Source organism: Mobula hypostoma, chromosome 25, assembly GCF_963921235.1.
Source record: "Mobula hypostoma chromosome 25, sMobHyp1.1, whole genome shotgun sequence".
In the NCBI taxonomy this organism is placed as follows: domain Eukaryota; kingdom Metazoa; phylum Chordata; class Chondrichthyes; order Myliobatiformes; family Myliobatidae; genus Mobula; species Mobula hypostoma.
This window is the reverse complement of record NC_086121.1, coordinates 42,062,841-42,078,453: the sequence shown is the minus strand read 5'-3', so window position 1 is coordinate 42,078,453 and position 15,613 is coordinate 42,062,841. Positions and strand designations below refer to the sequence as shown.

At 41.8% G+C, this 15,613-nt stretch overlaps 1 protein-coding gene across 2 annotated transcripts in view; it reads left to right on the top strand.

Moving 5' to 3' along the window:
• epha8 (eph receptor A8) overlaps positions 1 to 15,613 on the top strand; it is a 390,012-nt gene that overhangs the window by 234,449 nt on the left and 139,950 nt on the right. For both annotated transcript variants that reach the window (XM_063032812.1, XM_063032813.1), the window contains exons 3-4: positions 11,640 to 11,975; positions 15,304 to 15,428. In XM_063032812.1, the coding sequence (XP_062888882.1) occupies positions 11,640 to 11,975; positions 15,304 to 15,428 (461 nt within the window). The remainder of the gene's footprint in view (positions 1 to 11,639; positions 11,976 to 15,303; positions 15,429 to 15,613) is intronic.

The following is a 15,613-nucleotide window of genomic DNA, read 5'->3' as shown; positions in this document are numbered from 1 at the left end:
GCCAATGCTCTGACCATCTTAGTAACCTTCCTGTAAAACCATGGGCTCTTAACTTGGTAAGAAACTTGTCAAAGGCCTTCTGAAAGTTCAAATATACAACATCCACTGCATCCCCTTTATCTATCCTACTTGTAATCTCCTCAAGGAATTCCAATAGGTTCATCAGGCAGTATTTTCACTTAAGGAAACTATGCTGACTTTGTACTATCTTGTCTTGTGTCACCATGTATTCCGTCACCTCATCCTTAATAATCGACTCTAACATCTTCCCAATCACAGAGGTCAGGCTAACTGGTCTAAAATTTCCTTTCTGCTGTCTTCCTCCTTTCTTAAAGAGTGGAGTGACATTTGCAATTTTCCAGTCCTCTGGCACCGTGCCAGGGCCTAATGACTTTTGAAAGATCATTTCTAGTGCCACTACAATCTCAAAAGCTACAATCTGGTCCAGTTAATTATGTACCTTTAGGTCTTTTAACTTTTTGAGCACCTTCTCTCTTGTAATAGTAACTGCACCCACTTCTCTTTCTTCACACATTACAACATCAGGCATACTGCTAGTGTCTTCCACAGTGAAGACTGACACAAAGTACTCATTTAGTTCATCAGCCATCTCCTTGTCCCCATTATGATTTCTCCTGCCTCATTTTCTAGTGGTCCTATGTCCACTCTCATTTCGCTTTTATTTTTAACATACTTGAAAACAACTTTTACCATCCACCTTGGTATTATTTGCTAGATTTTCTTTCATATTTCATCTTTTCCCTTCTAACGATTTTTTTTTAGTTGCTCGCTGTAGGTTTTTAAAAACTTCCCAATCCTCTACCTTCCCACTAATTTTTGCTTTGTTGTATACCCTTTCTTTTGCTTTTACAATAGCTTTGACTTCCCCTGTCAGCCATGGTTGTACTATTTTACCATTTGAGTGTTTCTTCATTTTTGGAATCCACATGTCTTGCAACTTCCTCATTTTTCCCAGAAACGCACGCCATTGCTGCTCTGCTGACATCCCTGCCAGCAGATCCGTCCAATTTACTTTGGCCAACTCCACTTTCATACCACTGTAATTTCCCTTACTCCACTGAAATACTGATACATCAGACTTTACTTTTTCCCTAGTAAATTTCAAGATGAATTCAATCATATTGTGATCACTGGTTCCTAAGTGTTTTTTTTTAATCTTAAGTTCCCTAATCGCCTCCGGTTCATTACATAACTAGAGGAAAATTGGATCAGCCATGATGAAATGGCGGTGCAGACTTGATGGGCCAAATGGCTTAATTCTGTTCCTATATCTTATGTTCTTATAACACAGGACCATCAACGTCCAGGAAGCTTTCAGGTTGGACAAGCGTGTTGGCATGACAACTAGGAGTGAGTTGGGTGGTGGGGAGAGAGGTTGAATGTTCAGCTGATTAGGAGACTGTAGTGATACTCATCCTCTGCTCTCATCTAGCTCTTTCAGCTGTCGAGATTCCCTAGCATGGGCAAACTGGTCATTTCTGTTTCATTAAAGTGGTGGCCAAAATCAGAAGACCAAAGCCCCATTTAAATATCACAAACTCTGACCTACTTCTCCAGAATGTTTACTCAAGAGGTTATTCTGGGAGTGAGGCTCATATGTAGGAGAGTGGAGCCATACACACAAAATGCTGGAGGAACTCAGCGAGTCAGGCAGCTCCTATAGAGGCAAATAGACAGTTGACATTTTTATTTCCCTCCTCGGATGCTGCCTAACTTGCTGAATTCCTCCTGCATTTATGTGTGTGTTTCCCAAGATTTCCAACATCTTCAGAATCTTTTGTGTCTCTGTACAGGAGGATGGATCTGAGTTTTGAAAATGAGTGAAATTAAAAGGCCCCGGTCCAAATCCCCAATCTCCACTTCCTTACTTGAAGAAGACCAAACTGCACCCCAACTGTGTGATGATGCAACACGTGGAAATGATTGCTGAGTGTTTTTTGCTGGTGTCTGCGAGAGTGAACGTGATTCTTTTCAGATTATGTGTGCAGAGCAGAGAGAAAAAATCTTCTGATGTTTTCGCCTGTCCTTTAGTGACCACCTGATTATCTGTGATAAGTTTAGAACACTAGAAAATGCACTGGAATAGAGAAAACAACACCAGCTGGTGCTGACACTGAGCTGGGACAGAACCAGTATCGTCTGCTGGCATTGAGTTGTGAATAGAAAGCAGTACCATTCGAAGTGGAACTGAGCTAGGAAGGGTGAGAGCTGTCCTGAGCTGATGGGTGGAGATTGGGGCCTTTTGCTGGTTTACATCTTGTCTCGTAGGTGGGGTGACTCCACCAGGGAGGAAGGAGCAAAGGTTTATAGGTGGGAGCAACCAGCCCTTGGAATCCTTAGCATAGATTCCAGGCCCCATTAACACTCAATCATCACACCAGGTGAATATCACATCCCCTTTCAATGCATTGCATAAATACTCCCCTCCAACCTCGGTACAATTTAAGCATCACATCAGATTCATTGTCAATCATCCAGACTCAAACTTTCTTTGAAGCTTGAATTGCATTGGAATTAGTTAATTTTTGTCACATGTACCCAGATGAAGTGAAAAGCTTGTGTTACATGCTTCTGATACAAATCAAATCATTCCACAGTGCATTGTGATAAAACAGTAGCAGAGTGCCGAATGAAGTAGAATAGGTACCGAGAAAGTGCAGTGCTGGCGGACAAGAAGGTGCAAGCTCGTAACAAAGTAGACTGTGAGGTCAAGAGTCCATCTTATCACACTAAGGAAACATTTCTGCTCAGTTGCTAGATTTTACAGCAGAATTTTCATATGGCCTCTCTTGCTGGACTGCACTATAATTCTGGTAGATGTTTGAAAGACACTCTGTAATCATCTCATTGAATGTATCGAGAGAGGAAGCATCAAACGACAATCACCAGCCATTCCCAGTAGTTGATTCTGTGACCACTTCACATTCTATTCTCCTCAAGATGGTAGCAAAGTTGACAATTATCACCTGCTCCAAGGCAGGCTGACATCTAAAGCCAATGGAAACAAATTCCTGCCATTTTATCAAACGATTCTTCATAGATTTCTGTGGCAACTAAAGGGCAACTTTATTCACTTCAGGAAGGAGGCAGTAGCAATGGAGACAGTGCAGAAGAGATTCAGCAGGATGTTGCCCGGAATGGAGTGCTGTAGTTTAAAGGAGCGAATGGATTGATAATGTTTAGAACATAGAACAGTACAATACAGGAACAGGCCTCTCAGCCCACAATGTTGGGCCAAACCAGCTAAAAAGTAAATTAAAAAAAAACAAAACTAATCCTTCCTACCTACACAATGTCCATATCCAGGAGGTAGAAGATAGAAAAGCCATAAACAGATATAGGCCCAGTGCAGGCAAATGAGAATAGTGTAGAAAGACAATAGAGACAGCACAGATGAAGTGGGCTGAATGGGTCCTCTGCTGTGCTGTAAAATTCCTTGATTCTATGAATGAAATTACTACAACAGTTGGATATAGTTTTACTTCAGCATTAAATGCTACTATAATATTTAACCAAACGCACTACAGGAATTAAGGCACTTGCATTTTGCTGGATGTTAGGACGTTCATGAGGACTAGAAAAGTCTACAAATATTGGAATCTCTCAATCAGAACCAGGTTTTTATCCCTGACACACGTCGCAACATTGGTTGTTTTGCAGCTGCAGTACAGTGCTTAGTATAGAGAATTACTGCAAGTTACAATAAAAACTGAGATCAACAGTGTAGAAAAGGAATAGTGAGGTAGTTTTCATGGTTCATGGACCATTGGAAATCTAATAACAGAAAGGAGGAAGCTGTTCCTGCACAGTTGAATGTGCATCTTCAGACTTCTGTACCTCCTCCTCCCTGATGGTAGAAATAAGAGGGAATATCTTCAAACTTTGTAACTTTAATGGCCCCTGAAAACAGATGTGGAGATCCTCATGGGTAATCCAGCTGCACGATTGCTTCAAAGCAAGCCCAATTGATAAGTACATGTAGCCTCCTGCATTAACGACACTTTTGAGTAACTGTGTACACCAGGAGGTGCTGGGATATTTGAGAGGCCGGTGGTTCATTTAAGGCCATCCTCCATCCCCTCAAAGGGAGTTCATTCATGGCAATTTCAGTGATTAGGGTTATACTGTGACCGAGGAGCCACAGGTCAAGGTTGCTGCATGAATTGGGAGCTTGTGACCACATGCACTCTTCTCTCATGAAGCAGTTTTTCTTGCTCTTTGTGGCATCTGCTCATTCTCCAAGGGAAATACCCATCCTGACCCATGCCTATGGATGAGACGTACAGTAAGCACAAGTTCTTTTGCACCAAGCACAGCATCTTCAGGTAATTCTAAGAAAGCTCCAAAACCCTGTAGGAATCACGGATGATCTATGCTGGCTCAGTAACAAGAAATGAGCAGATGCATGCAGTATTGTTCTGTTACAATCCATTTACAGTAGAACTCCAACAATCCAGGATGCAAGTGTACGGACATCCCAATGGTTTGGCATCTGACTCACTCACTTGTGAATAATGTGAGGCGGGAATTTGAAGTGCAAGCGTGTGGGTCAGGATTGGGTTGGGAACTCCAGGGCTGGACAGTAAGGGCAGGTTTACAAACTGAAGCTCACTGAATTCTATTTTCAGATTCCTTTGAACTCTCCAGTCTCAGTTTCCACTCCATTTATTTTCACTGAGTTCACTGGATAATTTGTTGTGCTACTGTATAACATGTTAAAATAAAGTGAAGCAAGTGCATGGCTGGATATTAATAGGAGCAACCCCCAGTAGTCTAAAAAATCCAGCACCACGAAAGTCTCACGGGTACTGGATTATCAGAGTTTTACTGTATCTTGTCTGTCCATCAAACATGGGCTTATTTACCATGAAATCACTGGCTTTTCTCTAGCAGTTTCATGCGCACAAGAGCCTTATTGCCAACCTTAGCTTTCTAGCTCAGCGACATAACCTTTCCAAAGTTTTTTATTGACCAAGTTAAACTTCTTACCAATATTTCTTTGCTCAGGTCTTGTAGGTCTATGATTAATTTAGGACAATGCAGTTATGTTAAGTGGCCTGCATCAAACCAGAAAATGTGAACCAAGTTATTTGCACCATTGTGTTCAAGGAAGTTTGCAGACCAGACTGATTTTGTCACTTATCACATCGAATGTGGTCACAGGTGTAATTGATCAATCAATAGTTGTATGCTCAGAGAGTCAGCCCTCACACCATTAAGTTTGGGCATCTGGGATCTACTGTATGTCCCCAGAAGCTTTTCAACCATCTGTGTGAATTACTTTATCCCAGCAAAAGTATCTGAAAAATATCACACACAGATAATGTCAACTAGTAGCAAAACAGTATAAATGTTAGAAAACATTGGGGATTGTTAAGAATGACAAGAATGACTAAAAGTCAGGGTAACAGAAAGAAGAACTAGAATTCATTCCTCAATCTTTGGCTTCTTGGACAGAAGTTTGTTCATCTGCAACTCATTGGTATGCTCTTTTGTTTCATAAGAAATGTACCTGTGTTTGGAAATCCTTTGTAGTTTATAGATCTTTTATCATTTGAAAATGCTTTATAAATCAGAAATGTTCTGTGTTTTATTTATTTATTTAGACATAGAGCCCAGATTAGGCCCTTCTGGCTCTTTGAGCCAAGCTGCTAGCAAGCCCCGATTCAACATTAGCCTAATCACGGAACAATTTACGATGATCACTTAACCTACTAACCGATACATCTTTGGAGTGTGGGAGGAAACTGGAGAACCCGGAGGAACCCACGCATTCCATGGGGCGGGCACGTAAACTTCTTACAGAGGACTCCAGGACTCAACTTTGAACTCTGACGCCCTAAACTGTAATAGTGTTGCACTAACTATTGCACTATAGTGGCTTATAAATGTGCATTAAGAAGTATTTGTTTAAATTTGAATGTATATAGTTAACAATAAAATAACTTGTGTTTGACTAGCTTAGTTAGCTGGAAGTGTTTTTTTCTTGGTAGTGGGGAGGGACCCACTCAAGTAGTGGGTGTAGGCAGCTAGGCCTTGCCACAGAAACCAGACAGGGGCGTAAACTAGTCTTTGAAGAGTAGGTTGATGCAGAATAACCTCCATATAGTGGGAATACCTGGAGATACCTATATTGGATAACTCCTTTTGAGTTTAGGGCTGTGGACAATGAACCCAATACCATCACAGTACTACATTATGTGACCAACCCAGCATTTCCTCACTCCCGGTCCTGAAAGTCTCTGTACCTAGAACCCAATACCCACTCTGCTATTGAGCCACTCTCCCAACCCACCCTGCCGAAAGAATCACATCCCTGAACCCTCGGATCTTTCTGTTCCAGAACACTTCATTGTTTTGTGTCCTGATTTTTTGTTGCTTCTTCTCATTCTTTCTTTCAAACTGTAATTCCTCACGTTTCTCAGTTTTACTTTAGATTTATCCATTCCACCAAGAGCACAAATCCACTCTCCAGAGCAAAAGCAGAGAAGCAGAAATGTCTATCATTTGGTAGGCTGAAATATCACCCTGGTGCCAGGAACATCACTCAAGTGTTAGGAACACAATCACTAGGTTAAGTGTAAAATCCTACTGTTGGGCCGTTATTTTGTCAAGAGCATGACACCACTGCCAGAACCATAACGTTCAAGCAAGGAGCTACTCAAATAAAGAGAGCTACAATTCGTTTTTAAAGTCACAACCATTGTGTCAGAAACACAATCAGACTGATGGGCAAACAACTATCACTTTGATGGTCGGGAAACTTCATTGGGCACTACAAGTACTTTCCCTAGATAAGGAACACCATCCAAATGTCTCAGTTACAACCATTTTGTCACAAACATAACGATAATATCATAAACACAATTCAACTGCCAGAAGCAGAATTCCTAAAGCAGGAAAGTAATTGTACTGTCAGGAGCACAATCAGGTCATGAGCATGACTTTGCCGTCCCTAATGTAATTATTCTGTCCGGACCACCTGTGAAAGACTGAGGGACACAATTCCTTTATCAGCAATGCGGTTGGATAATCTCAAATGTTCAAAGGTTCAAGGGTTCATTTATATTCAAAACGTATCCATATGCAACTGTGAAATTTGTCTTCTCCAGGTAGCCACAAAACAGAAAAAGAACATAAAAGTCGTTCAGAGAGAAACATCAAACTCACCCCTCCCCCCACGCATAAAAGAATGGCATCCTAATCATCAAACCCCCCAAAACACCCTTCCCCCCACACAAAACGGAACAGGAATATCAACTGCCAAAAATGACCCCTCCCCTGCACAAAAAAAGCAAACAGAACATCAATCCCAAAGCACCCTCCCCTTGCACAATAAAGTGGTAAAGGACTGGGCACTAAAAAACACAGAATCTAAAAACCATAAGTCTGAAAAGTCTACAGTCCATAAAGACAATAGTCTAATCCATAAATGCCGAACCGCAATGTCATCTTACAATATCAGAGAGATTCATCGAAAGAGAGGGACCCCACACGAGGCAGGGAAGCCTTCCCGCATTTGAAGCAAGGTTTGGAGTCACTCTACTCCACTAGTTATTGATGCAGTTGTTTCAGCCCCTAGACTTACTGACAGGAGAACTCTCCTAATTTCAGCACAATGAACTTCCACAGTTAAAGAAAATCATCTTGAAAGCATTGTTCCATTACATATATTTTGTTCTATGGGTTATTTTTATATGTTTAATGCTTTAAGGCTTTAAGGTGCTTTGTAACCACAATGATTATTATTGTTACTTGCTAGGAATAGAACACTGAATTTGTTAAGTTTTCAGAAAAACATCTGGGTCCGTAATGTCCTTCGAGGAAGGAAACTTTCAGGTGCCAAGGTGCGAATGTGGCTAAAGTAGTTAAATTAGAAATATTTTGAGAACTGGAGGGACCAGAGTGAGGAACTTGCAGAATTATCAAAAAGATATAAATTATACAAAAGCCATCGAAGTCTGCAGTACAATGTCACAAATAAAGTTTGTGAGTTGTCAGACTGAAACATGAAGCTATGATGTGGATGCAACAGACGAAAGAAACGCTGGCACAGATCCAGGGATTGACTTGTCTTCTTGGGCCATATAACAGGAATTATGGGAGGAAAGGTGGTAGAATACAACTCTAATTAGACCATATACACTCGATGTATCAGAGACAGAGCTACACAGCAAACCTCTCAGTCAACCCTTCAAAAAACTCAGTCTAATTCATGACACATTATTTCCTACGCAAAGCCACGTTAACCATGCCTGTTCAGTCTGTACTTCTCAATTTCAGGTAGATCCTTTCTCTCAGAATCCTCTCCCGTCTCTATCCCACCACTAATGTTAGGCCCACTACAATCAAGTTCCTTAGCTTCCCCTTGCTGTCCTATTTGTAGGTCCCTTCATGAATCAAAGTATCGAGTACAGGAGATGGTATGTTACATTGAAGTTGTATAAGACATCGGTGAGGTCTAATTTGGAGTATTGTGTGCAATTTTGGTCATCTAACTACGGGAAAGATGCTATTAAGGTTGAAGGAGTACAGAGAAAATTTACAAGGATGCTGCCAGGTCTGGAGGACCGGAGTTATAAAGAAAGATCGAATAGGTTAGGATTTTATTCCTTGGAACATAGAAAATTCAGAGGCGAATTGAGGGGTGCAGATATGGTAAATCCAAGCAGGATTTTTCCACTGAGGTTGGGTGGAACTACAACTAGAGGTCTTGGGTTAAGGGTGAAAGGTGAAATGTCTAAGAGGAACATGAAGGGAAACTTCTTCACTCAGAGGGTTGTTGGAATGTGGACTGAGCTGCCAGCATGAGTGGTGCATATTGCAATCATTCTGTGGTCTAATTCACCCAAAGCCACTGCTGCTTTTATTATATCACTGAAGATTAGGCAGTCTTGAAACGCCAGAAGATCTTCTACTTTTTCCGTTGGTAGTCCTATTGGTTTATTATTGTTACATGTACTAAAACAGAGTGGAAAGCTAGCTTGCATAGTGTCCATACAGGTCGAATCATTACACACTGAATCAAGGTAGAACATTAACAATGCAGAATAAAGTGTAACTGCTACAGAGAAAGTGCATGCAGGTCGTTATGTTTGTAAATCCAAAACTAATCGAAAGAAAATACATGATCCATAGGGATAAATATGTCCACTTCATTCTTACTTTAGTGAGGTGCGCACATAATGACGTACACCATTCATGTACTTTTACATGTAACCCATAATAAATTATGTAAACAACAACAAATGCTTAATCAAACAATATATTTACAATATCACACAAATATTACTGAAATACTAAAAACATAACATGGGTAAACAGTAAAACGCAAGAGTACAACGAGGTAGATTATGAGGTCAGGATTGTACTAGGGAGTCAATTAATCGTCTTATTACAGTGAAGTAGAAGCTGTCCTTGAACCTGGTGATACATGCTTTCAGATTTTGTCATCTTCTGCCCGACAGGAGAGGGAAGAAAAGAAAATATCCAGGGTCGAATACGTCTGGCAGGACAAACCTCCTCAATTATGCTGGTTTCTGGTTGTCAAATTGGCTGAGTGTGACCTATTTTAATGCTGAGCTATTTTGAGCTATTTAAAGGAACTCTTCACAAATAAAGCCCACATTCTGTCTTTGACAGTTACACCAGGGTTAGTTGATTAACTGCCACTTTTATGGATATGTTTCTGGGCATTCACTGATGTTTGCAGACTTGAAGTGGAGGATTCTAGTACAGCGAACGTGCCAGAGATGCGCATTTGTACCTTAGCTACGTAACAAATCGGGATTCATCCTTTGTGTGGGTCAGGGACAAGGAATTCAATCTACAATTCTTAAAGGAGACTGTTGTGAAACCAATCAGACTGAGATATCAGTAACAGCAGTACCCATTAGTAGTGATAAGAGTAAGAGCTATTTCAAATGTTTATGCCATGGGCATCTTAATCAGCCGCAAAAGATGTCCATGAATCACTTGACCCACAATGTACAGTTACATTATGCAAGTTATAGATTGTCTGCTGACAACCCTATCAATTCTTGCACAATACTTTGGAAAATATGCAGAATAACTGAGGTATCCTAGCCTCTTGATGTCTGTGAGGATTTTATGGAGTCAAAAGGGAGAAGGCTCCCATGACTATTCTGAAGCAGAAAGGCATTTTGCAAAACAACTCCCCCCCCAATTAGCTGGAGGTCCATCTCCCAGCAGTACAGTCTTGGAAATTCTAGAAGACCGAGTTTTAATACTCTGCTCTTTGATCTTTTTAACTGTTATATCCAGGTGGAGTTGGAGGTGGCAAAGTGATGGCCGACATGGGGGATGCCCATCCCAATGGGCATATGTGATTAAAATGTTGCCACCATCATACCCTTGCGGTTCATCAATGATTCCTATTGGACAATATGTTGAAATGCCCTCTTCCTCTCACACACCCCATTGCCATTTGAACTGTATCTTACATCAAATACAATTGCAATGTCTGAAGATCCACCCCAAGTATTTTGGGCAACCCCTTAACCTTGCTGGTTCACTGAGCTGAATGATAACTTCAGTCTTCACTCTGTCACTATGCAAAAAAAATGGCTGTGCATTTTAAGCCTGTGGATGATTGATAGAACTGGAATCCTGCTAGGACTGAATGGCTTAATGCTCGGATTAATCAGTCGCATTGAGCAATTTTACTCAATTGCCTTTGGGCTGGAGGAAAGGTTCAGAGTTTTCCCTTCCCCGCTGTTTTACAAGTCATTTCATCCCCTTGGAGAGCAGGATAATAAGTTTAATGCACTTTCTGGAAGATTAAAATTGGGTAAGAGATTTTATTTAGCAATACAGTATGGAGTAGGCCCTTCTGGCCCTTTGAGCCGTGCCGCCCCAGAGTCCCTGACAAATCTAATGAACCTTAACCTAATTACAATGACCAATTAACCCACCTGGTATGTCTTTGGTCCGTGGGAAGAAACGAGAGCACACAGGGAAAACCCACGCATTTCACATGGAAGACGTACAGAGGCTCCTTACAGAACTGTGCCAGAATTGAGCTCCAAGCTGCAAACTGCCCCAAGTTGTAATAGCATCGCGCTAACCGCTACACCCAGATGTTGAATATTATTGAATCCCATGTCATTGTTAATGGTGTGGAGTGCTGAGATGACATTTTAAAACGAACAATTGCACAGAAATGTTTTATGCTACACACACAAAATGGTGGAGGAACTCAGCAGCTCAGGCACTAATTTTCGAAATGACTAAATAGTTGATGTTTTGGGCCAGGACCCTTTTTCAGGACTGGAATCTCGAAATGCTGAAAATAGTCGGCCCAAAACGTTGACTGTTCATTCATTTCCATAGATGCTGCCTGACCTGTTGAGGTCCTCCAGCATTTTGTGTGTGTTGCTCTGGATCTCCAGCATCACAGATTTTCTTGTGTTAATGTCTTATGTTGCTCTCTCAGAAGGAACTTGAACTAATGAAAAGTATTAATGGGATTTTTTTTGCCTCTGAGTTTTCAAAAATGTTAAATGCTCCTATGCTATTGTGTAAATATGTTTGCAATACTGTGTGACATTTCAATTGTACTTTGACTTTAAGCATCTTTGATTCTCCCAACACACCAGGACCACCCACTGCTCCAGTAAATGCCCTATCCAGTGTAAATGGAACCTCGGTATTCTTGGACTGGAGCCCGCCTGCCAACAGTGGAGGGAGAAGTGACGTCCGATACAACGTCATCTGCAGGAAGTGTGCTTGGGAGTCAAGTCAGTGTGAAGCATGTGGGAACCAGATAAGATACAGCCCAAAGCAGATGGGATTGACTGAGCCAGCCATCAATATAGTAAACCTATTGGCACACACCAACTATACACTACAGGTTGAGGCAGTGAATGGAGTTTCTGATCTCAGCTTGGAGCCCCGGCAGTTTGTTTCACTTAATATCACCACTAACCAGGCAGGTATGAAAGATAAGTCTGATTTAGTTCAACATTACTATGTTGAATGTTTGGTGTGTGTGAATTAGGTTCATTGACCATCAATTCTATGTGCCATCACCTCGAGACACATGAACAGACCAATCCACCCCATTCATAATTCAGTCTTTCTAAAGGTTTGCATTTTCAAAGCATGTATTATTAGTTTCCTCCTGAAATTTACATTGGTTTTGACATTTAATATTTTAATTTTGATTTTATTAAGCGCTGTAGCTAAGTGAAGGCCTTGACATTCAAAGCACATGCTCTCTTGCTCGTTCTGTGCCTCTTATGATGCCCTAAGTGATCACATTAGGGTGAAAATAATCACCCCCTCCTAGCTCAGAGGTGGAGCCAGGTTGCCTCTTCTGAAGATAGTTTCATTGGATTGACTTCACTGATTGCCAGACTGAGGTACACGCCAGTTAAAAAAAAGCAGCATCATTGGCTTTAGGGTAAGGTGGCCAAGGATGCAAGTATTAAAGGTGAGGGATTTAAATTGCCGTCTCAGCACAATTTAACGATCCCAGCTGCCATTCTTACCACTTGTTCAGTTGGAGATAGTGTTATATGATGTGAGCAGGAGGCTGGCTCATTAGTTACTGTCTGTTGGTTCCTAGCAGCCTAATGCTGGTTTAAGGTGATAGACCTGACACCTCACCCAATGCTCCTAGTGAGTAAAATCCCTTTTGGTTGGACTCAGGTGCAAACTGGCTACAAGAAATGTTCAGAGTGGTGCTTGTATTAGAACGTGCTGTTACTAATATCAAGGAAGATGGTAATTACTTGTTATTCTTTGTGAGCATTACTTACCTAGATTCAACCTTTGCAGTTCAGCCTATGGAATTTTGCTTCTTTTCACTGGAGAGGGGAGGGCTGGGACCAATAGCAGCAATAATCCACAGGCATCAGGCAATGGGATATGGGTAGAAACAGGCTGGGGATTATCTGCTCCTGGAAGATCATGTCCAGTCCCAAGGTGATAGCACACAAGACCCAAGAGGTTCGGCAAATGCTGGAAATCCTGAGAAACAAACATTTAATGTTTAAGGGACTCAGCAGGTCAGGAAGAATCTGCAGAGGGAAAAAAAAGAGCTAATGTTTCAGGCCAAGACCCTTCATCAGAAGTAGAAAGGACAGAGGCAGAAGCCAGAATAATAAGGTGTGTGCGTGGGGGGGGGGGGGAGGGGGAGGGAAGCAGGAGTACCAGCTGGCAGATGATATATGAAGACAACAACCACAAAATGCTGAAGGAACTCAGCAGGCCAGGCAGCATCTATGTAAAAAGAGCAAGCAATCAATGTTTCAAGCCAGGGCCTTTCATCAGGATCCTGATGAAGGGTGTCGGCCCCCAAAACATTGACTGTTTCTCTTTTACAAAGATGCGGCCCGTCTCTGAGTTCCTTTGTTTGATTTCCAGCATCTGCAGATTTTCTTATGTAGATGATATGTGAATCCAGATGAGAAGGAAGGTAGGTGGGTGGAGGAGAGGGGGATGAAAAGGAATGATGGAATAGCTGAGAGATGATAGATGGAAGAGTTAATGGGCTGCAGAAGAAAGAATCTGATCAGAGAGGACAGGAGATGATGGAATAAAGAGAAGTGATGTATGGAACCAGAAGGAGGTGATGAACAGGTTGTGAGGACAGAAGAGGGGAAGAGAAGGGGTGAGATGATCACCAGAATGAGGAAAAACAAAGTGGGGGGAGGGTTGATGAGGGGAGTGGTTACTGGAAGTTGGAGAAACTGATGTTCTTGCCATCAGGTTGTAGGTTACTAAGGTGGAATATGGTGTGCTGTTCCTCCAACCTGCTTTTGGCCTCAACATGGCAATAGAGGAGGACATGGACTGACATGTCAATGTGGGAATAGGAAGTGAAATTGAAGTGGGTGATAGTCCTGGATTGAGGAAACCCCAATGTGGACTGAAAGGACAGACCAAAGTCCAGTATCACTGACCTCAATGTGTTGGAGCTCTGGGTCTGTCTATTTCTTGGCTCATCTCTATGCAGACCAGAATGACATGTACCGAATAAGACCATAAGACATAGGAGCAGAATTAGGCCACTTGGAGTCTGCTCCACCGTTCCATCATCTTATTATCCCTCTCAACTCCATTTTCCTGTCTTCTCCCTCTCACCTTTGACACCCTGATAAATCAGGAACTTATCTGCTCCTTTACATGGTCTCCACAGCCATCTGCGACATTGGACTCCACAAATTCACCAATCTCCGGCTAAAGAAATTCCTCCTCATCTCTCTTCTAAATGAACATCCCTCTATTCTGAGTCTGTGCCCTCTCATCCTAGACTCCCCTACACTTGGTCAAATGTAACACTAATAAAACCCTGATGCCATCACTCTGGTGACGTTTTTGCAATGTGTGAAGAAGTATTACCACTATCCTATTCATTAGACTTGCTCCATGCCTGGCTTTGCTCCCATCAGTGAGCCATGGTACTGGATCAACTACTATATCTAGACTGAAAACGAGTCTACTCAGGGCATCAAACTTCCTAGAACAATACCACATGAGGACTCCCAATTACTCATAAAATATTCTGTCATCTTCTTCCTTTTAACAGAAGCTTTTGTGAAGAAGTGTGCAGTAAAGTTTTTTTTCTTTTTGTATTATTATTTATAATGACAGGTTTGACTCCCTCTGCTGTAAGAACTTTTTGTTCTGCTGGAAAACACTGTTTTTAAACTTTATTTTCTGCAGTGCTTCCAGACCAGGAAGCCTGTTTTGCCTACAGATCATCTAGTGATTGTTTGACATATCTGCAAATGTTACTGCCAGGCTGTAACTTGGGAGGGGAAACCTGCTGACATTATCAGCTTCTCCACCACCTGGCTCTACCTAAAATGATTCTCTTTGTGAATTTGGTATTGAAGCCTAATTTCTCCAAGGCGGGAGACATTGCTTCCCTATCACTTTGCTTTAGCAGTCGTTGAGCTGGTGTTCAGCTAATGAAAATCTTCTGGTTATTGAAGGCCTGCAGTAAATGTAACCTGCCTTGTTACAGTAAATGCAAAATGCCATCTTTTCCAATGCGTTATAGGGTAAATTTAGCTTTGTTTCACAAACTCCTGTGCCCGAAATAAGTGTGTGAGCAGATCTTGGAAATGCATTGATGCACTGACATGACTGCTGTACCCTGAGTTGTTCTCTGGATTGAAAACTGTTGTGTGTCTGTTTTGATCCAGTTTACCTCTTGTGAGCTGCTAAAACTCACTGCTTCTCACCAATGCTGTAATTTCCAGTCTCACCACAGTGTTTTTGTTTTGCCCATGGGTGTCTGCATGTCTTCAGCCCCATCACAGATCTTAGTTGTCAAGCAGGAAAACACAAGCCAGAACAGTGTAACGTTGATGTGGCATGAACCTGCCCAACCCAATGGCATCATATTGGAGTATGAGATCAAGTACTTTGAGAAGGTAAACATTTTCCTTTTGTCTCCTTACTTAAATCATAACTGTGTGCGTAGAGTGGAGCAATTGCTGTGTCACTGACTGCAAGACAAGAAACTGGAATGAACTGGTCACCCCCCCCCCCTTGTCTTTCTTCCCGGACCTCCTGTCCCATGATCCTCTCGTATCCCCTTTTGCCTATCACCTGTCCA